Source organism: Phyllostomus discolor, chromosome 12 (assembly GCF_004126475.2).
Source record: "Phyllostomus discolor isolate MPI-MPIP mPhyDis1 chromosome 12, mPhyDis1.pri.v3, whole genome shotgun sequence".
Lineage (NCBI taxonomy): Eukaryota > Metazoa > Chordata > Mammalia > Chiroptera > Phyllostomidae > Phyllostomus > Phyllostomus discolor.
Window position 1 is genome coordinate 72,032,804 of NC_040914.2, and position 23,964 is coordinate 72,056,767.

The window sequence follows — 23,964 nt, forward strand, 5'->3', positions numbered from 1 at the left end:
CTAAGATGCTTATATATGACAATTATGTATATCTTTGGTTTTCTTTTAACTGGCAGGGGTGGGAAGGCCCTGGCAAATGAAGCAATTATTACTTAATAACTGTAGTTTTGCTGGGAAGGCCAAGCTTTTTCAAAGAATGAGAAGCATCAAAAGGAAACAACGGAAACAACAGAAAGCTTTCCGGATGATGAAAGGGCTGAGGACCCCAGCTGGGGATCAGACTGCCACAAGCAAGCCAGCCGCAGAGTAAATGCAAGACAAAATAACAATCACATCCAGGTCATGTCACTTATGAAACAGGAGGGGAAAACAGAGAACAAGTTCTCAAATACAAATATTTCTGTTGATCCATGTGCTTTCATGGGTCTGGCATTGCGAAGACAGCCTTCCTAATGATTAATTGAATTTCTCACCTTTTGTTCAAATGCCTTGACTCCTTGGTTTTTAAATAACATCTAAGGGCAAAAAAGACCCAGGACTCTGCTGAATGACTTTTCAGGATGCAATGACATACAGAAACACCCATGCTCCTCGGTTCCCTCTGTTAGTAGTGAAATTATATCAAAGATGACCTTTTGAAGAAATAAAACCCATTATCACGTGAAACATGGTAGCTATAAAAGATCAACACTTGGAAGCCAAAGCAAAATTCCACATATGATAAATTAATTAGAATAGAAGTTCCCAAAACCTAGACCTTCTGTGTGATCGTTATCTTATAATTACCTCTTCTTTAAAAGAAGAAGGGAATCTTTTATGTATGAGGATGTTACTGTTGACCCTAAATGCATTAAGAATAAAGAAGACATTTTCACATATTGAAAATAAGATTTGATTGAGTGCTTGCAAGTAGCCTAGTGAAATCTCATTAAACAACTGTTTATTTTAATTCCTTATAAATGGCAGAATATTAGCCATTAATTATAAACATGAAACCCGTTAGAAAATAAGTATTGCAATGGCTAGCGCTTGCTTTTCAACCCAAGTAAGTGCATTGTCTTCGATAGTTTTAAATGTTTTAGAGCAAATGGGGACTCATGACTTTGGTATAACTTTTTACTCCCTCTTTCTCCTCTTTCTCATCTCCCTCCTTCTTTTCGTTGCTCTAGCAACATGGTTACGGAAGTCCTGATGAAAATCAGGAAACACAGTTCATTAAACATACCTATAGGCTGCGTGAAGCCTGCTGTCATTTCCCACTGTTCTAATTAGATTTATAAATCATGTGCGTGACTCACAGTGAAACATACTGATCGAATACTCTTTCAACTACCAACACCACAAAAAAATAGCAGTTTGAAATCATTTTGATAACATTTCCATATTACATATTATTTATACATGATCGATCAGCACTGTTATTCTGAAACACAAATGGATAGAAAGAAAATGAATTTCTTGACCATCCAGTGGGTGTCAAGCACTGGAACAGTACCACATTTGACTGCAGCGCCCTGACTGGGCGGCTCAGTTGGTGGGAGTGTCCGTCCATACACCAAATGTGCTGCAGGTTCCACCCCCTTTGGAGCAGATCAGTGTTTCTCACATTGATGCTTCTCTCCCTCTCCCCCGGCCCCTTTCTCTCTCTCTAAAATCAAAATGCATGCCCTCAGGGGAGGATCTAAAAAAATTGACAGCACCAAGGAAAATAGGCAGATTTTGTTTCAGGTGACAACTTCCATTATTTGAGCAGGTGCTAGGAGGCTGTGTTGGGAAGAATTCTGATATTGGATCCAGTAAAAACCATAGAAATGTAAAAATGGATTAGCAATGTCTGTTACATGAACCAGCTAGAAAGATATGACACATTTGCTGCAAAATTTTACCCTGGAATTATACCTTCTTATCCTGCCATGCATCAGTGTGTTGTAGCAGCGCCCCCAGATGGCAGACAGAGGGAGAGCTGGTGTGCGAGGCCAGCGGACACAGACCCGCCTCCCAACAGCCTTCTTTGACTTGTGCAGCAACCAGACACCTCAGACTTTCCAGCGATTTCTGACTTCAGATGTTAATGTAAGTGCTGTATTTTGCTGTGTATAATGCCCCCTTCTTTGACCCAAATTTTTTAGGGAAAAATAAGGGTGCACATTATGCATGGGTAGTACTAATTCCATATCTATATGTTTTTAATTCTTTTCTTTATGCTTATGTGTTAAAATGTAACTTAGCAAAGTGATAACAATATCCATATGCAAAATTACATCCTGGAATATGATCATCGGTTTTGTTTCTCAACATAAGTAAATAAAAATTAAATTAAAAATATTGAAAGGAAAGATTGTTTTCCTGAAAGTTTGGGCCAAAAATGTGTGTGTGTGCATTATACAAGGCAAAATATGGCCATTGTGTATGTAGCACTTCCTTACTGTGTGCCAAGCACATGAATGAGCCTGTTTTTCACTGAACCTATAAAATAGTTAAACCTGCCCTTACCATGGGTGCACCAAACTTCAGCCCTGCACGAGCAAGTGTCTCAGTAGAAGCTGCATAGATAGTAAATGGTGGCATGGAGATTCATGTCGAGGTCTGCTGAACTTTAAAGTCCAACCTCAATCTAACACCCTAATGGACTCAATCCAAGAACCTCATGGCCTCCTGCTATATCATTCGATCCCCATGGACTCTCTGAGTTGTCAGATTTTTAGTTTGGACAACATACTCTGAATGTTTTCTTCTGGTCTCCTACTAACCACCAAAGGGACTTGTATTCCTTTTGCAATCAGTAGAGATGGAAATTTGCTCCTTCCCTATTCTTCTTTGTGTCTGAGCCTAATACCAATCCAGCCACTTGGTAGAATCTATCTTCAGTCCATTCCAGTCTCCTAGAATTCTCAGGGGACACGTGACCAGAACCAAGACTGGAAGGAAACCCCTCAGGGGCTACATAGGAAATGAAGGAATGTGGCCATGGTGAAGGTCTTTTCACATTTGATACCAATATAATGTAAAAAGATTTTACAAGGAAGCCTAGAGCAGATGAATAGCAATGTTATTGGTATTTTTGTATTTAACTGTACACCTTTACCCAGAAATGTATTACTTGCTTTGCGGGTGGGGAATTGTCTCTGAACCCAATCAGGATTAGTCACTGGCCCATGACTATCTCATTTTTAATAAATAATAATTTTCTCAATTCAGCACTAGCAAGTTTGCTCAGAAGACAGGATATGGCTGCTTTTATTTCCTATATTAATAATGCTCTGCATCAGAAGATTAACTCTTGACACACTGAAAACAGTTCTTGCTACTGGAACCTTGAGGTCTTATTTTTCCCCCCCACCTGGCAGGCTGCTTGTATCTTTCAAATGAATTTCAAGATCAGAGCCTCATGCACGAAGGATGGCTGAGCTACACTCAATGACTCAATCTTTGGTCATTTGTGCTGAAGGAAAGGCGAGAGAGAGATTCAAAACCACCAGAAGGCCCTGATCCCTTACACGTCCCTTTTGTTTATCCATCCACAAGGCACCTACTCAGTGCCAGGCATGGTATCAGGGCTACCTGGCATGGTCATGCAGCCATAAGAAAGACTCCCCCCAAAAAAGAGAAAAGGAGAAAATATGAAGGCACCTTGTGTTGCTGAGACCCGGTGATTAAAAATAGGAACTCTGTAGTTCTATGCACCTTCCTTCAAGTCCCACCGTGCCCCTTTGCTGCTGACCAACTTCGGGTCAGAGCCTCAGATCGCTCAGTATTGTCAGTCACCTGAAACGTGTCCACTGCGTCGGCTCCACAGTAGGGGGCTGCCGGGCCCATGGGGCTCTATGTTGGATGTTTTGAGACCTGTTATCCTCTAGCACAGAGGTCTTCAGACTGGTCTGTGGGTCAAATCCAGCCTGGCACCTGCCTTCTTAGGTAGCCACAAGCTAAGAATGGTTTCTACATTTTTAAACAGCCGCATTTTAAATGCTTTTGTAAGTACCAACATGATGTCTTCAATTTTGCCTCTTGGTCCATTTTAAGAAAAAGTTAGCAGACTCCTGTTCTGGAGAAGCGCTATGCGATAGAAATCTAATTTGAGCCACATATACAAGTTTAAGGTTTCTGGTAGCCGTATTAACAAAAGTAAAAGGAAGCAGGTGACATTAATTGTAATGTATTTTCTTTCACCTGATGTATCCAAAGTAGCATCATTTCAATATGTAAGCAGTATAACCACTACGAAGAAAACATCGTGCATTCTTTTTCATACCAAGTCTCTGAAAGCAGTGTGCGTTTTGCTCTGACAGCACATCTCCCGGGAACAGGGGCCTCCATGTTGGGCAGCAGCAGCTCCGGAGTTTGAACTAGCTTCTGCTCCTTCCAGTGTTCACAGAGAAAGCATTGCGTGTTTTGGTCTCTCTTTTCAAGGTCACATAGTACCTGGATTTAAAATCCATGTGTGCCCCACCTTTTGATTCAGGGGCTGTATTCTAAGCTGCAAATAGGGAGCCCACCCAGCAGATTTCCTGGGGAAGGTGAATCCAGTTGCTCTATTCCTTGATGAGATGAAGGGATCCTCTTTCTGACTTTACTCTTGCTCTGTCATTTCCTGATCCACTGCTGTTTGGATGATTCACGAGGAGCAGTGTGTAACTCTAGGATCCTAGATAGTGAGGAGTCGCTCTGCCATGGCAGAGCTGACCAGCAGCCTCCTCCCTCTGGTCTCCAGATAGAACTTGGCCCAGGCTCCGGAGGTCCCAGCTCACACAAAGGAGGAGGACGGAACTGCCTTGCTGTGATGATCAAACCACATGCGTGCTTGCCTCCAGCAAACCGAGGCCATTTGATTTTTGGTCAGAGTTTCATCAGCTTGATCAGTATGACAATAAAATGAATATATGCCTTGGTCATACCGGGAAGCGTGCCCTGCAAATACCCCGGGAGGTCATGCTCTGACCCCTAGAGCCTCCCTGTGCAGCAGAACCTCATTCGCTCAGGCCCCACTCACCAGGATTTGCCACCATTCACTCACAGCATGAGTCAGTGTCTTTAGTAGAATATTTGAAATGTCTTTTTTTTTTCATTGCTGCTTTCCAGGGCTTGGAAAGTGAACATGAGCCTTGCATAGTAAAGATGCTTCATTCAAGTTCATTGAAAAAATGAGTGATTGAGTGGTGAATCGTCTCCTCTGTGGTTCTCAAACTTAAGGGCATTGGAATAACCTGAAGGGCTTGTGGAAACAGATTGCCGGGCCCCACATCCAGAGCTTCTGCCTGGACAGCAGGTCTGAGGTGGGGCCTGATACTCTCTCTGCCTTCCTAACCTGCTCCCAAGTCACACGGAAGCTGCTGGTCTGCAGACCACACTGGGAAAATCGCTGGTCTGACTCCGCATGGCTCTACCTCCTCTTTTGTTTCACTCTTCCCACCTCTGGTTAACAGTCTCTGTCTGCAGCCCTTCCCAGAGAAGTCATCTAGTTCATGGTTTCTCCAGCTTACACCTTTTATACATAACCACATTCTCTTTAGTTACCAACTTTTATTTAAATCAACTTACTATTTGGTACACATATATTTAGAAAGAAAACTTCCTATCACTACCCTAAGTAGAAAATCAATATTGCTTACTATAAATAGGAGGTAAGCATTAAAATAAGGACATAATTATTAAAATTTAAAAAAATGTTCATCTGAATATACTGCCTAAAATAATTGCACACACCACAGTGGTCCTTGTAACCCCCTGTGAGAAAAACTAACAAAGGAGGTCAGGCCTAAAGAGATTTTTTTCTTCAAAAGAACACAGATAAGTTCTAGAATAATGCAAATGATAGCATCTTGGCATTTTCTGCTGCTGCCTTTGAGCAACAGACATCAGGCTCCATTCTGAGGCCACGCGTGCCGTGGGCCTGCATTCCACAGCGCCTGCAACGTGGCCTTGCAGGGGCCTCCCCAGCTCATGCTCTTTGTGACAAGGCAAACTGAATTCAACTCAACCTATAATAGCCATCCTGATTTGCATTTTCATAGCCCACCCTTCCATTCTCCAAGTGTGACTTTCATTTTTAGGACAGAGTTATTCAGTCAGTGGATATGCAGCCCCTTTAAAGGGATATTTATCACCCTTGAAAAATCTTATTGCCAAATCTTAATAGTCTTTCTTACAACAAATGCTCAAATTCACTATCTAGATTAAGAGGTGGAGCTTGAATGAGCTTTGCTAGAGCATCTCATGATAAAATAGATTAAAGTCTTAAAATGGGCGACCCTTTGTGGGTAGAAGTCAAACAAACATGCAGAAATATCTCTGAGTTTCCTGCAGGCTGCGTGCATGCTCTGGGTGAGCCCCGAGGGCCTGTCACAGGACTGGGAGTGAGGCCCTTTGGGGACTCTGTCAGGCAGGCTCAGCTGGATGACCTTGAGTGAAGTACAGAAACTCTCTGACTCTTAATTACTTCATCTTTAAAATGTTTGTGGTGGTGATGTCTGCGAGGGTTTCGCAGCCAAAGAGACTTGTGGTGAGGAGTGCATGGTAAGGTCCATGTAAAGTGCTTCCCCTGGGTCCTGGCACAGAGATAATAAATGAAATACAGATCTGTCGTTTGTGCCAAGGGTTCCCAGGATTCAGGATATAGTCGTACTCATGGCTAACATTTATTATTGGGAAAGGATACAGAGCAAGATCAGCAAAGGCAAAGGTTCACGGGGTGAAATCTGGGGGAAACCAGGCAAAAGAATCCTTTCCCACTGGAGTCACACAGGATGTGCTCAGTTCCTCTGGCAATGAGTTGCGATGCATGTGAAATGTTGCCAGTCAGGCCAGCTCACTAGAGACTGAGTGCCCAGAGTTATTTTTGGGGGCTGGTCATATAGGCACCTTCTGCCTGGTGTGTAGCAAAATCCAGGCTTCCAGAAGGAAGTAGCTGCTCAGCATAAACCACACTGTGCAAACGGTTTAGACATCGTGAGATACCCTTATGAGGCAGGGTAGTGGGAACCCTCCTGAGATCCAAGTGCACACAGGTCAGCTGGGGGCCAACCTTGCAAGCAAGTCTTTCCAAGACTACAGTCCCACATCTGCTATTTTAACTCTTTTCTGTGCAGCATCTGTGCCTCATCTCACTCTCTGGCCTCATCCACGGTGCTACCCTCCAGCTGCCTGGGCCTTTCTCCAATCAGTGGGTATATCCCTGCACCAAAGCCTTGCCTTTGTTCTCGCTGCAGCCTCCGCCCCAAGTGCTCTTCCCTGACCTTGGCATGACCCCGTCCTCATCATTCTCCTCATTAAAGATGCTTGCCCAAACAATATCTAATGTTCTTCCCCCACCCCATCCTGCAGTTTTAACTTCTCCATAGAATTTATCGCTGAAATTAGCCTGTACTTATTTTCTACTTGTTCACTGGTATCCCCTCCATTGAAATTAAGCTTCATGACGGCAGAAAAACATATTTATTCTGCTTCCTGTGTTATCTCCAGTGTCTAGTACATGACTGGAGGTAGTAAGAATTCAACTAATATTTATCACCTGGATTTTGAGAATTATGAAATATTTAATTGTTCTCTATCTGTAGTAATTTTTTAAAAACCCTATATCCTTTCCATTTATTTATTTAAAGTATTTTCTTTGGATGTTTGAAAAGTTCTTTAAAATATTGAACTTACAGAAAATGGACCCAAATAATATCATGAAGAGTCTGGATGCCTCTGGGCTTTTCAAATCCTGTTTTTCCACAACGGCACCTTCTCTGCAGGAGTGTAACTCCTGGCAGGCCGCTTAAGAAGCTCAAGGTTTTGTTTACACTTCGGGTGACTGTGGGGTGCCTTTGCTTCCAGCGTTCAGGCCTAGACTCTCCTAGTGGTTCTCCAGTGGTGTGACTGATGTCACACATAAGGAGCCTGCAGGGCAGCTTCCTGGTCCCTCCAGGTCCACTCTTTATGCTTTCCCACCTTGTCCTCCTCCCTATGTGGTGTTCCCCGGCCCACTGACTTCCCGTGGCTTAGTCCATGGGCCTGTAAACTTTTTCTTAAAAGGACCAGGTAACACACATTTTAGGCATTGCAGGCTATAAGGTTTCCATCACAACCAGTCAACTCTGCCACCACAGCACAAAGGCAGACATAGACAATAGGTAAATCAATGGTCATGGCTGTGTTCCAATAAAACTTTATTTATAAAAACAGGAAGTGGGTTGCAACTTGCCAGTCAGTGCTTTAGCCAGTGGGGGACAAAGAGGAGAGATCAGAGAAAGGGAGGCGAGTACATTTCTGCAGGCCGCTGTGTCCCTCCACTAGGGGCCCGTGCTCCTCTCAGGGAGCAGCCTCCACACTGCTCTCTCTGTCCCATCCGGAAACTGTTCCCTCTCCTGGACCTTCAATGCTTCGGTGAGATGAAAGTCCCACACTGCTGCTGGGTTGTTACCCTGTGCCCCGTGCCACTTCTCCCCAGCCCTGCCCACACTGAGACTGTTCCTGCATTCCTCTCTTTCCCAATGGCTCCATCTGAGTGTGCCATCAATTCCCTGCTGGGGCTCGGGTACCTGGGGCTGAGGAGTTTCCCGCAATATTCAGCGTTAGAAGTTAAAAATCCCAGATGGTCCCAGGAAAACCCGGTCCATTGGTCATCCTCACTGAGATTCAGGTCTTCCTCCTCCCCCGCCCCTTCCACACTGCCTTAGTTCTGGCCGTCAGCACCTCCCACTTGGGTGCTGCCTTGCTGGCCCTCTAACAGAGAGAGTGTCCCAGCGGGTCTGCGGCCATCACAACATGCACCGCTCTGCTCCGGCTTATTCCCCCTCAGGACAAAGCCTGCAGCTGATGTCTGACTGTCTAGGGAGACTGCAGTGTGGCCTCCAGCCGAGTGTAGAAGCCCTTCACGTGGTCATGCTTTGCACTTTATAATTTTTGATGATCCTTTCTCCTCCAGATTTCACTAGGGGTGAGATATACTACTTTTCCCCAAGAAGAATCAGACTTACTTTGAAAGAGCAGTAGGATTAGCAGAATCTTGGCATTAATTACATTAATCCAGCTTGAGTTGCAAATATCCCAAGGACTGACTCATGAAATTTCAGGTAATGGAAATTGTGGACTCAAGTAGTCATAAGAAAAAAATATTTAATATCCTTTTCAAACTATTTTGGCTCAGATGTTTTCTTTCTTCTCAGCTCCAAATCTGATGAATGTTTTTGCCTGATGGAAAGAACAGACTAGCTTATTCTAAATTTAATGCAGTAATTGTAAGGTGGGGGGAGGGTGTGACTTAATATATTGGTATTTAGACATACTTTCTTAGTTTGTTTTCAGTTAGAAGCAGGCGGAAGAGGCATCCTGCCTGCTGCAGAGACTAGGGAGACACGGGTGACCCTTTGACACTGCTGTGAAGTTGATGGAGAGGATGCCCACAGTCTTTGGAGACCGGCAATCAGCCACTTTTATGACCCTGAAATGTCTGTGCCTTTGCGCAGGCCGGCTAAGAGGAAGGGCCTGACGCTTTGAAAAAGTGTGAACTTGAGTAATGGAGCAGGCTGACTCAGCACCTCAAAACCTGGAAGACAGATTCAGGGAAGCAGCTTCAAGGGACTTTTTTATGGTGGTGGTAGTTTCACTGCAACAGAGACAACTTCTCTGGGACTCACTTGAGGGAAGCTCTTTCTAGGAATATTAGCCGATGAAGAGTGGAAGCTGGTGCTCAGAGAAGTCAGGAAAGGGAAGTAGAAGAGTAGACAGGCCTGGTGGAAGAAAAATCTGTATAAAGATAAGTGTAAGCCAAAGATCACTTCTGGGTTTAATTTAGGAATCCAACAGCACCACTGGTATAAGAAAAGGCAAATGGGACGTGTTCCTGGGGACAAAGAGGGAGGGGCAGGAACTGATGAAGCTCTACCCACAGGGGCGTGTCCTTACAGTCTGTGGAACATTGCCCTGTTTGACTCCAGTCCCAGGGCTATTTCAAATCCAGGTATTTAGTGAAAAAAACAAAAAAACCAAAAAAACAAAAAAAACCCTTGATACTTAACTATTAGCAATTAGTTCACACACTAAAGGCTATCTAAAAGATATATGGCCCATCTAGGCCCTGTCGGCCGTCATAATCTGCACCCTCTCTGTTAGGGCGAGTTTGTGGTTGGAACAGAGTTTGTAGCTGATATTTGACTGTTGAGGGAGACTAGTGTGGCTGCTACGTCTGTGTTCTGAACATTAGTGTGGTACTTTAGACAAACTTTCAAGGTCAAGTTGATTATCCTCCAGCTTAGCAAAGCGGCAGCTCCCTAATTATGTCAGAAGGCAGGATTATCTCTGATCGTTAGAACTAAGACTCTGGGTGAAACATCAAAAGCAACATTTAAATAACACACAGTCACAAATCAAGGATTCACTGCATTTTCCTTTACTATAAAACCAAATTATGGTGGGTCATTTTGCCCCATTAGTAAGGGTTTTCCGGGCTGTTTTAACTCATATGTAGTGGAACCCCATCCTTGATTACAAAAGGTCACCCCTAGAAGGCGAGAGGCTCTACTTGGTATCATCGTCATCCATATTCATAAAGGCCCTGCAGAAATCCAGGGAAGTTCCTGGCCCAAACAACCAGAATTAAGCACTGGCATACCCACTGCTATGCTGGAGCAGCTTCGCTCATGGGAGCCAACTGCATGCAGCTCTGTATCCAGTGGCTCGTGCTGGTAGCTCGAAGCTGACCATGATGAGAGTACTTAGACCATGGAGACTGTGGAACATTACAAATCGAGGCTTTGATTTCTTAGAGAGCCAGTTGTTAAACATTTGTTCAGATTCCTCTGAGTATTCCTCTCTGCTGGAAGGCCGTGCTCTATTTTTCCTTGAAACTTGGCACCGCCTTATGCTCCACTTAGACATTATGTTACTATCTTGCTACTCTAGAAATATAAAGCAGAAATATTGCATATAAAATTATTTTCTAGTTCCTATCTTCTCCAGAATTCATGCTCTTTAAAAATAAAGTTTTTTTCTTCAGGGTATTTCTGTCTTAAGACATTTGAGTTCTTCTGAGCAGCGGGCACTGCCGAGTGAGTTCAAGGATTACCATTTTTCATAGTCCTTCCCCACACACATCTTCTTTTGTTTAAAATAGAAGAGTAAATAAGCAAAATCATCTAAACTGATGTGTCTAGGCCAGTGGCTTCTCTAGTGACCTTTCCTTCACCCCGCATCATTGAGTTAATTGTGTTCTTCACTTTATGATTTCTACTGGATTACTTACTCTGTTCTTACACTTTTAATTGTGTGTTTAAAGTAGGAGGTATTTATATATGTCTTTCCTATTGTGTTCTGTGTTCCTAAAGGGCTCTCATCCTATTAATTTTGTATATCTTGTCACTGACACATAGTAGGCACTTCATAAATGTTGCTTACATCAATGAATGAATCTTTCAGAATAAGATTGATTGTCATGTAAAGAACAGTCATTGCAATTCCATCTGATTCAGGTAAGCCAGCATTTGGAGAAAGTTTTATCTTAACTGTACATCAGGCAGTTAGGATTTAGAGAAAAGATGCAAATTCTTACATTCTGCTCTGGGGGAGGATATGTGGTGTTCTGCTTAACATAGTCAATTCCTTGACTTCAACACCAATTTTTGCTGGGCTATTTCTTTTCTTCTGGAACTCTCAAAGAAAGAACCTCTAGCAGAAAAAATAATTTAACAAGATAGACATTTAGTTCAATATAAAAGTTTTCCTGGTGTGAAAAAATAAATTACAAAAGGACTTTGCCTCTGAAAGATAATTAATAAAAACCTTCCAGTGTGATGACAAATCTGACATCTTGTCTAATGTCTGGCAGAGAAGAAAGTGTTGAGAGTTGCACAGTTAGAATAAAATGTTCCACTTCACAGCAAGGCCAGGCAGGATCTGATAATTACTTCTAAGCAAGGAAACATCATAGTCTAGTTGACACATAGTCTAATCATCATAGTCTAAATTGATACAACATTAGGACCGTATCTGTAACTATTGACTGTCAGTGGGGTCTTCGTTTAGATTTTCCTGATTTCACAGGTCAGCATTGCTAGGAACGTAGGTAATTATGGAACGAAACCCTCTTGGACATTTGGGGGTTTTGTTGGTTTGTTTTTATTTCAGCTCTATTGACATACAATTAACAAGCAAAATTGTAAGATGTTAAAAGTGTGCATAATGGTGACAGACAGACATATACATTGTGAAAGGATTCCCTTTACTTAGTTATCGAGTTAATTAACATATGCATTGCCTCACATATTGATCCTGTCCTTCATTTTTATTTTTTGGTGAGGATCTATGAGTCACAGCCTCCAGCAAACCCCAGCCATCCAAGTCAGTGCTGTCAACCACAGTCCCCCAGCCTCAGACCTTATTCTCCATAGCTGACCTGTCTACCCTTTACCACCCTCTCCCCATACCCCCCACTGTTGGCAACCACTTTTCTACTCTCTGTATCTAAAAGTTCACCAAGTCCTTACTATATGAAATGTTAAAGGGACCTATCTAAGAAAAAGAAGATAAGAAAAACACGTACAGTAAAATGACAGCCAACTCACAATTATTAACAACCACCCCTAAAACAAAAACAAAAACAAACTAAGCAAACAAGTAGAACAGGAACAGAACCACAGAAATGGAGATCACATGGAGGGTCATCAAAAGGGGAGTGAGAAGAGGAGAGAGAGGGAAAAGATACAGAGAATAAGTGGCATAGATAGTAGGTAGAAAATAGGCAGGGGGAGGGTAAGGAGAGTATGGGAAATGTAGAAGCCAAGAACTTATGACACATGGACATGAACTGAAGGTGGGGAATGTGGGTGGGAGAGGGTGTGCAGGGTGGAGGGGAGTGAAGGGGGGGAAATGGGACAACTGTAATAGCATAATCAATAAAATATATTAAAAATAAATTTAAAAAGTATATTCCACATATAAGTATTTGTCTTTATCTGGCTTATTTTACTTGGTGTAATACCCTCAAGGTCCATCCGTATTGTTGCAAATGGCGGATTTCATTCCTTCTCATGGCTGAGTAATATTACAGATATACATTTCACATATATAAATTTCAATACAAGTATAAATATGGATATATCTGAGCAGTGCACGGGCTGTCTCTCAGAGGAGTCCATCTAGAAGAAGGCAGGTGGGGCACTTAACCAGCTGCCATTTCCCGGCGTTGAGGGCTATACCTGGAGCATTAACTCCTCTGCATGCCCCAGCTCTGCAAGCCCCAGCTCTGCTTGCCCTCACATTTCCCAGGCCCCTGAAGTATAGAAACGGCGTCAGGGCAGAAAGTAAAAAAGACTAGGACAGTCTGCGAGGCAAGTCTGAGATCTGAGGGAACTGTTCACTGCGCTGGTGGTGGAGCTGGGAGGCTGGCCCAGGTGACAGACTGAGGCACCCATTTCTACTGAACTGAGCCCTGAAACCTCAGACCTATTTGTCTAGTAAGTCTCTTACCCACTGTCTTCATAGATTTAGGATTTTATGTGTAGACAAGTCTTCCAGTGCCCAGCACACAGTAGGTATTTAATATTTGCTTTATGGAACTTCCTGAGACTGCTAAAGCTCACCCAAGAATATCTCCTATAAAAGGGACTGCTTTGCTTGACTTAAGGGAAGCAGGTTTTATCTGGCATTTGGCACCATTAATCCAATCACTAGAATTTTATAAATAGACATAAATATCACCAACTCTGGGGCACGTAGGGTTTCCAGTTTCTATTAAGGGCCAGCCAACCAAATCTTTTTAATTGAATTAATTAACATTTTTACAAAACTGCATTTTTCTTTTAAAATTTACTAGTTGTGTCTACTTTATTACTCCTAGAAAATTAATAGCAAAGAGTTCATTCCATTTAGACAAAAATTGTGATTTCATTGAGTGAATTATTTTTGGCTCCTTTAAGCCAGACTTGAGGAGGACATGCCTGGTCAATTTAATCCTATTTTGAAGTGACAAAACATTTTCAAATAATCTTGAAAGCAACGCAGAGCTTGTTATCCCTGCCAGATTGCTCCCTGTTTCTTCAACGGGCATGCCGTGGTGTTTGCACTTACCAAAGCCCTGTGCGCAACAATCCTTCTTAGACTTTGCCACTTCAAAAGTGTCAGTCATCTTTACAACATGGCCTTATCTGCGACACGGTCCCCTTTCCTTTTCTTATCCAAAGAGTGTGTTGTTGCTTCTTCTGTATTTCCATAACACTATATGTATTCATCTACATTAATGTAAGTGACAATATTTGTCAGCATGTAGCACTTATTATGAGCCAGTTCCTATCCTAAACCTTTTGATTTATGTTAAGTCGTTGTACCTTACAACCAAGAAGGTTACAATACAAATATTGTACAAAGAATTTAGTAACTTTCCCAGGGCACAGAGAAGTTTAAAAACTTGCTTAGGGTCACACAGCAACTGAGTGGTAAAATTGGGATTTGAATTCAGGTAGTTTTGCTTAAGAATTTTTGCTTTGAACTACTTCCTAATTTCCAATGTATATAAACTATTATATTGTGTTATATTATGTTACTTGCCTATGTGTCTGCATTTCTTTCTAGAGAGAGTAAGTTTACCCAGGGCTTTGTTCTTTTTTATTTTTATCTCAAGCATCTAGCTTGGTCCCTGGCAGGTAATAAAAGTTTTAAATTTTGACTGAGGGAATTAGTGAAAAAATGAACTTAACCACTCTGCCATAACAGCAGATGAAAATGTCCCATCACTTGAAAGGAACAATGCCTAAGACAAAAGAAAAGGGACTGTGCTGGTTTATGCTCAGGAGTGGAGCACTTAGACTCTGATATTTTTATAGACTCTGATATTTCTATATCATGACATCGTGGTGGCCTCACATAAGGGGTTCCAAAGTCATGGCTCTGTCCTCTTCCTGCCTTTTCGTCCTCCCTTAATTGCCCTCTACCCCTCCTTCCTCTTTTCCACCTCTGTTTCTCACCCCAAATTACAGTTATCATCTGAAAAACCAAAGGAATCAATATTTTCTGAATGTCTACAGTGGAGCCAACACTGTGGTAGACCGTATGAGTTTCCTGTGGCATCTATAACAAATTGCCACACTCAGCAACTTAGAACAAAACACATGGATTATCATATAGTTTTGAAGGTCCGGAGTCCAAAATGAGTCTCAGTGGGGTAAAATCAAGGAGTTAGCAGGGCTGTAATCCTTCTGGAGGTGGAAGGGAAAATCTCCTCCCTGCCCCCCAGCTTCTGGAGTTTTCTTGCTTTCCTTGGCTGGTGGCTCCTTCCTACACCTTCAAAGCCAGCAATGGCAGGTTGAGTCTCTCTCACACCAGCTCACTGAGACCTGGCTTCCACTGTAACATCTCCTTCCCTAACTCTTCGAACCTGGTTTGCATTTTCAAGGATCCCTGTAATTACATCTAAATAATTCAGGATAATCAGGTCAGCTGATTTTCAGCCTTAATTCCCCCATTCCATGTAATCCAACATATTCACAGGTTCTGGAATTAGGACATCTTTGGGAGACCATTATATGCAGCTTACCTTTTAATCATCTGAGGAAAAGATACTGAGTAGCATTCAATTAGAAATAAGGCCTAGAATGTTGATCTCAAAATGTATATGAAGGCTACATCAGGACTCAGGAAACTGGAAGTATTGTCCTCCTGTATTTTCCCAAGAATCACAGCATTATTTCTCAGCATCTGTTACATTAACAGCAATGAAGGTGGATGACATGAGCTGACACCGTGAGGGCCTCCACGTGCTGCTTAGTGTGTGCTTGTATGTACACAACACATGAGTGTGCCTTGTGTGCGTGTGCATCTCTTTTCTCCATGCTTTCCCTGTGGGCAAGGCACCTTTATAAACCCTCCCAGGACTCTGGGTTTTTAGTCTCTGGCAGAATAAAGAATCGATCAAAGTACATGTGGCCGTGACATTTTTATATCCTGCAAGTCAGAGATAGTAACCTTTCTTCCCTGCCAATCTAAGTCCCTCCAAACTGATTCCAGTAGACTGACTTTGACAAGAGTAAAGCGGAGGTGTTTTGCAGCAAGGATAAAGTAACTGTCCATCCGCACTAATAGCAAAGAGCGAGTGAGTCAGTGAAAGAAAAACAACAAGGGGCCAGGAGACACTAGTGAGTTCATTTGGAAAATACCATTTTGGAGCTGGCTTCAGAGAGGATGAGCTCTGAGGGAGTCCACAGCCTGCTGAGATAATTTATTGTGGCCAGAAGTTTCTTTTTACTTATGCCTGCTCAAATACAGTTGTGTAGAGCTTTTCTTCAGTTCAGATATTTTCCCGTGGCCTCTGGGGTGTGTCTGTGATGCCGTAGTACAGAGGATCCTCTGCCTCTATCTCTTCCTGTTGAGTGTACAGTCAGCCAGGCAAGCTGCTACACCAAACCACGCCCAGTCTCAGGGAACTGCACACAGCGAGTGGAATTTCCCTGTGGGGCAGTTCTCCCAGGTACTTGCCCTTTAAGCAGTGACTGACTTCTGGGTTCTTTCTATTGGGAGACCCTGTCATCTTGGAAGTCCTTCCTTCCCATTTGCACAGATGAAAAAGGGAGGGCATTTCAAGGTTCAGGCCTAGAAGTTATGAAAATCCTTTAACCCTCTTCCTGTTGCCCAGTGCTTAGTCATGTGGCCAAAATTACTGCAACACAGCACACAGCTATGGAAACTCTTGTGACAAGTAACTGGAGACTCATAACAAGAAAAGTTCTTTGCTTGAAGAGTTTATTTCCAAAGTCTAAAACAGGGTTGCAAACTCAAATGCCTAGAGGGCCAGGCAATTGTATAACTGGGTCAGTGAGTGGGAGCATGAACACGGGGAGCAGTGCAGACGACGACAGCTCAGAGAGGTGTGCGCTACATAACATGATAATTTAACTTTTATGGCAGACTGCCCTGGCTAAACCAACCGCTTCTGCTGGCCACATCCATCCCATATGCTGCCAGTTGGAAACCTGTAGTCTGGGACAAAACAAAAGGCATTTTTCCTGGAAGCAAACTCCAGAGTTGGCTATGTTCTTGAATCAGTACCTGTCAGGATAAACAAAAACCTTTTCATTTAAAAGAGAAAGCTCAAAATGGAGCAAAGAAATGGGAGCTAAAAGGAAAAGCAGGCATAAAGAGCGTGATGTAAGGATGTCTCTTCATGCGTAGGTTTAAGGCAGTGGCTCTTACACAGCGGACAGAGCTCTGAGGTGCCATCTTGAAGGATGCATGGAGTCCTCCCAAAGCAGCACAACTCAGCTGGCAACAGGCACTGATGTTCTTATTGTACAGCTGACCCCGAGATGCAAATTCCCTCCTGATCTCCTACCTGATTCAGGTTCCTGCTGTTCCCTTTCCAATGAATATCTCTGAGCACAGCCTACTACTGAACAGTTTCATAGTAGCAACAAAAGTAATATTTTAATGATATTTATGAATATCTATACTGGGGAACATCAGTGAATTATGTATATTGGTTTAAACATAATATAAAAATACTGCTACCCCTACTACTAATAATAAGAGCAAACATTGACTAGGCACTTACTATCTGCCTGGTACTACATAAGGCTGTTTACAATAATTAAATCACTTAATCCTCATAATAACTTATAAGATACTATTATTTTTTCCCATTTTCCATCTGAAGAAACTGAGATTCAGGGTTACTTGCCCAAGGTCACAGCTGGTAAACTGGGATTCATACAGAGCCAAGGAGGCTCTGTCCTGTGCTTACCGTATGTCTGAACATGAGCCTGTTTTCATAAGTAGGCTGATGTAATTTTCCAGTAATAGAAATCCTTTCAAGATTAGAAAATTTGATCTTTGCTGAGCTTTCACAGGTGTATTGGTAGCCTGTTGTTTATGAGGTGCAAGCAAAGGCATAAATGAACAAAAGAACCTAATAGAATGGTCACTACTGCGTGACATTAAAGACAAATTGGGAATGCTGCCCGCAGCATATATTCTGGAAGTGTTAAAGAGGGTTTGGGGGAAAGTATGTCCAGGTATTATTATATTTATATGAGTAACATCTGATGATGCTGGAGGAAGACTTGTCTAGTTTTGGAGTAATGTCCAAGTGCTCACTCTCAAGCAAAGGATGCTTCTTCATGTCCCACCACCAAACTCACTGCCATTGAACTTGACGAGTGGGCATGCAGGACAAATTCATGCACAGATGCTATTTGAAATCTGCTGAAAAAGTCAAAGGGCAATAGCTATAGCTAGAACATTCTGCCACTGCTGAGTAGTCAGATGTTCAACTTTTGGGAACCCCAAATTAGCCTGGATTCTTTTTTAACTGCAGTTTTGCCAATTTAGAGATGTGTTCCACGAAACCCATGGAGACACAAAGGAATTCATGTGAAAGCAGACAGTGTGTTGGTTAATAAGACAGGTTTCTATTCCTCTCTATTTACCCAGCTAATTCTGACCCATCTTTGAGATGGAAGCAGAAACGTCCCTTCTGTGGGTTTACTTTTCCTGATCTGCCAGCTTTACATGTTCCTGAAGAGACCTATAATTTCCTTTCAAGTTAAAATTTAATTTTAATCAATACATTAAATTATGATTTGTTAATGTCTCTCACCTTTTCTAGTTCTCATTGGCAGTTAACACTTACTGAATGCTTATATTCTGTGCAGCGCTGTTCTAACTGCTTTATCGTCATCCTCCCATTGAATCTACCAGCCCCTCCCAATGCACATCTTACTGTCCATATTTTTTTAGATTTGAAAACTGAGACAAAGAGTGGCTATGAAAAATGCCAAATCTTCTAGTCAGTGAAGGTCAGAGCCAAGATATGAACAAAGTAAAGTGACTAGTGTTTCTCTATAAGCTCCAGGACAATACCTGTCTCAGTGCTCACTGAATCCCAGGAGCGTAATAAGTATTGGGGCACAAGTGAATGAATGAAGACAGGGAGTAGTGAGCGAATATATTATTTGACTAGTTCTTACCTCGCTAAGCCACACCTTGCCCAGGAGAGTGCTGCATGCCTTTACATTATTTTATTTTATATTATTAATAATATAAAAGCATGAAGTAACCCAAGAATTTGCACAACAAAGCTGAAGCTGGAGCCTCTGAGATTCCTCCCACCACTCCCACTCACCCTGAGGGTCAGCAGGTGGAAAAGGTTTATTTTTCCTTTATGAGTCCAGAGAAACCCTGAATAGAGCATGCCAAGGAATGAGGGCAGAGAGTGAGCTGCAGAGACACAACAGTGGGGGACTCCACTCACCCCTACACTCAGTCAGTTCTGGATTCTCACACTCAGGATCCCTGGAGAAACGTCACCTCCTGTAGTCCTGTAGAATGACTGGTTTACTGGTCTGGAATTTGAGGGCAGAATTAGCTGATTAGAAGGTTAACGTGTAATTGTAGACACAGGGTGCCTGGAGGCAACCTTTGACCATTTGCTGTTTAACTGAATTAATGTTGGCCAGTTATAGATTTTCTGCTTGCAAAATTGCCAGCAAATTATTCTGAGTCCTGAATCTGCATTCTGTGCGTGCCAGATGGGATGTCAGCATTATGATTGCTTCAGAAGTGATCTAGCCAGAGCCTGCTCTCTAAGCAAGAGGCAGTTTTAAAAAGAGAACTTCTCAGACACTGACTATAGCATCCTTCCCCCTTTGATTTTAGAAAAGATGATGTCGATCAGGGTGATGACTCTCCCATTCCGATTTCTCTGATGTTTCTCAGGCTGGCCACACCGTGAACCTCCAGAGATTGATTCTTGCTCTTGTTCCTCGAGGTTCAGTGCATTTCAGAGGGCTGGTATTTAGAGAGAAGCCTTGGTTCCACGGTTCCACAGCTTCCAACCTTTTGTGTACTCCTTTGAGTCTGCTGGCAGGGATGATAATGAGTTTCCATCAACAGCCTGTGTTCCGTGGTTAAGAGCTTGTGTTCTGGTATCAAAGTTTAGTTTCCCAAGAAACAAACACTCAGGCTGCACTCAAGGATTTGAGTGCAAGGAGTTTTATTTGGAGGGTGGTATCAGAAAAAAAAAAAAAAAAAGAAAAACCAGGAGATGAGGAAATGAGCCAAGGAGGAGAAGGTATCTAATGGACAGTGAGTTATCAAGTCAGATATCACTGTGGTAACTGGAGCTCAAGTCCAAGTGGAAACTAGGAGACAGAACATTTGCTTCCTAGATATCTCACCTGAGAGGCGAGGGAGCTAGGGTATTTGTGCACCAACTCTCATCAGTTATGGTCATGCGCTCCTCCAGGGGTTGTGAATTTCCAAACACTGCTGGTACCATTGTCAGGTAAAGCAGCCTCCCACAGGCTATGGAGAAATATCTCAGGCAAAACAAGGCAAAGTCCTGTCCACATGGAAGGCCTGAGGGGTATGAGAGGTGCTCTGACCAAGGGCCCTTAAACCTGGATTCAAATTCTGGCTCACCATCCTAAATGTGGATCTTGGGCAAGCATGTCAGCCTCACTAGGATGTCAGGCCCCTTCTCTGAAAAATGTATCTTATACTAGATACATCATAGTAGATACATCATAGGGCTATTGTGGAGATTAAAGGAGATGATGTGTCTAACAAATGTAGCACAGTGCTAGCCATATAGGAAGGGATGAAAATGTTGAGAGTCATAATTTGAGTATATGGAGCATCTTCTCTGTGCCAGTATATGTGGTAGGTACTTCACATTAAAGGTGAAGAAAGAGAAGTAATTCCTATCTTCATGAGACTTAGATATTTGCCTATTAAACCTACAGCCATTTCTTATCTTACTACAATAAATTACCCCTTGCCCAGAGGTGCGCCATGCAGTTTTATGTTCTAAAACACATATCCTAAATTTTATTTATTTTTTATATTTTATTGATTATAGTATTACAGTTGTCCCATTTTTTTCTCCCCTTTATTGTCCTCCGCCCTCAACCCCCACTCCTACCAGCATTCCCCCACCTTAGTTCATGTTCATAGGTCGTACGTGTAAGTTCTTTGGCTTCTCCATTTCCCATACTATTCTTAACCTCCCCCTGTCTATTCTGTACCTACCATTTATGCTTCTTATTTCCTGTACGTTTTCCCCCATTCTCCCCTCTCCACCGATAACCCTCCATGTGATCTCTATTTCTGTGAATCTGTTCCTGTTCTAGTTGTCTGCTTAGTTGTTTTTTTGTTGTTGTTGTTTTGTTTTTAGGTTAGGTTGTTGATAGTTGTGAGTTTGGTGTCATTTTACTGCTCACATTTTTTATCTTCTTTTTCTTAGATAGGTCCCTTTAAATCATATAATAAGGGCTTGGTAATGATGAATTCCTTTAACTTGACCTTATCTGGGAAGTACTTTATCTGCCCTTCCAATCTAAATGATAGCTTTACTGGATAGAGTAATCTTAAATGTAAGTCCTGGCCTTTCAGGACTTAGAATACTTCTTTCCAGCCCCTTCTTGCCTGCAAGGTTTCTTTTGAGAAATCAGCTAGTAGTCTTATGGGAACTCCTTGGTAGACAACTGTCTCCTCTCTTGCTGCTTTAAAGATAAGGATCTTTAACCTTGGGTAATGTAATTATGATGTGCCTTGGTGTGTGCTTCCTTGGGTCCAGCTTCTTTGGGACTCTCTGAGCTTCCTGGACTTCCTGGAAGTCTATTTCCTCTGTCAGATTAGGGAAGTTCTTTTTCATTATTTTTTTCAAATAAGTTTTCCATTTCTTCTTCTTCTTCTCCTCTGGCACCCCCTATGATTTGAATGTTGGAACGTTTAAAGTTGTCCCAGAGGTTCCTAAGCCTCTCCTCATTTTTTTGAATTCTTATTTTTTCATTTTGTTCTGGTTGAATGTTTATTTTTTCCTTCTTCTCCAAACCATTGATTTGAGTTCCAGTTTCCTTCCCTTCACTGTTGGTTCCCTGTATATTTTCCTCTATTTCACTTTTCATAGCCTTCACTTTTTCCTCTAGTTTGTGACCATATTCAACCAATTCTGTGAGCATCCTGATTACCAATGTTTTGAACTGTGCATCTGACAGGTTGGCTATCTCTTCATAGCTTAGTTGTATTTTTTCTGGAACTTTTGATCTTCACTTTCATTTGGGCCATATTTCTTAGTGGTGCACCTGTAAAGTGGAGCCTTAGGTATTCACCAGGGTGGGACAACCCACGTCCTGAGTTGTGGCCCCATTTGTGGGGGAGGGGTCCGAGAGGGAACAATGCTGCTTGCTTAGCTGTCAGCCAGTTTTTAGTCACTTCCTCTGCTACCCATGAGCAAATTGGGTCCTTCTGGTGTTGATTCCTGGGTGGGTGGATTTTGTATACATTCCAGGACCCTGTGGGTCTCTCCAGTGAACTCTCCTGTGAGGCTGGGAGTTTCTCTCACTGCTGCCACCCCAACCCCCACAGGTGTTTTCCCCGTGCTGGAACCCTGCGTGGCATGGTCTGTCTCGCTCCCCAGTTGTCCCTCCAGGTTTATTAACACACAAATGTGGAACTGTCCGTCCTGCCAGCCACTGTCTCACCTGCCCCAGTCTGCCAACCACCACCTTGCTGTGAGTCCTGTCTGCCTAGTTACCCATCTCTGCCCCTCCTACCAGTCTGGGTGAATGTTTCTTCTTTAACTCCTTGGTTGTCAGACTTCCATACAGTTCAATTTTCTGGCAGTTCCAGTTATTTTTTGTTTTTAAATTTGTTGCCCTTCTTTTGGTTGTGCGAGGAGGCACAGTGTGTCTACCTATGGCTCCATCTTGGCCAGGATATCCTAAGTTTTTGGCACCTGGACAAATTGTCTCAAGGATTTGCAAAGGCAAAGCTGAGCCTTTGGAAGCAATTGTAAATTTTAAATTTTTTAGTATCCAGATTTATATAAGTAAAAGGAAGGTGGCGAAATTAATTTTACTAACATTTAGTCCAATCTGTAAAATATTATCCTTTCAATATATAATCTATACACGAGTTATTAATTGATATTTTATGTTGTTTTTGGAATTCAGTCTTCAACATCCAACATGTATTTTGTATTGACTATTTCAGCCCAGCTACATTTTAAGGGCTTTGTAGCCACGTGTGGCTAATGGCCACCATATTGGACTGTGAAGTTCTAGTGGGCCCTAGATTCCTTTTAGAAGTAACTTCCAATGAAGTAGTTCGTTTTCCTCCTCTTCATAGATGACAATGGTTCTTTATGAAAGTGAAGTTAGTTTTAGCTCAGGCTTCTATGAAATTGACAGATTCTGTAATGAAATTTCACACGTGGAAACTGCAGTGAGATTCTTAGCAGGTGTAAAAATTTGACGAAGTTATTTCTTTAACTGCAACTGAATGGAAACTGCCGCAGCTGTTCCCATTTGCACGTTTTCCAAATCTCATTGCCAAAACAAAGTTGTTGGCAACCACTGGAGAAATATCAACTTACCTCTTCATTTGGGAAATTAAATTAAATCCTCAGCTCATTTCTAAAAGTCACAGATTTGGTACAAGTTAGTAGGGCAAACACATGAGCTGCTGTTAAAATATTGATGGCTTTGGTTTTCTCAGGTGCTGCTGCTAACATCTGCAGAAGATTTGGACTGCACTCCTGGATTTCAGCAGAAACTGTTCCATATAGATCAGCCAGTTGAATTCATCCAGGATCAGGCGATTCTAAACTGTAAGTGATGCCACTGGTTGTTTTTTTTTTTTTTTTTGCATAATGTCATATTTAAATTCACCAATGTCTGTTAATGTGCCTCAGGATGTGGTGTTCCTTAAATGATTTTCTGCTCATTGTTCTTATTCTGCTTGATCCAGAGTGGAATGTCTTGCATAGAGCCTCGACAGCTTAGAGGCAAATAGAGTGATGTGTGTCTCTTTTGAGTATTTTATCATTGATGAGTATTTCCTAACTGCTCCCAGAAAAGGGGACTACCACCTTCCAAAGTGAGTACTATTCTGTGCAAAGGAAGTAAAATCCATTTCGCTGGGGCAGATCCCTCAGAGCAAAACCATTGCCTTCCTGTGGACTGTTATTCTACCTGTAGTTTGTCATCCATGGCATTAGATCGAAATAAAGGTGAGAGCAGGATCTTGGCTTCCAGGAAATTTTAAGCATAGGAATTCAAA

General features: G+C 42.3%; 1 protein-coding gene across 1 annotated transcript in view; it reads left to right on the forward strand.

The window, feature by feature from the left end:
* CDH13 (cadherin 13) overlaps positions 1-23,964 on the forward strand; it is a 1,016,810-nt gene that overhangs the window by 196,855 nt on the left and 795,991 nt on the right. The window contains exon 2 of the mRNA XM_028501894.2: positions 23,401-23,512. Within this exon, the coding sequence (XP_028357695.1) occupies positions 23,401-23,512 (112 nt within the window). The remainder of the gene's footprint in view (positions 1-23,400; positions 23,513-23,964) is intronic.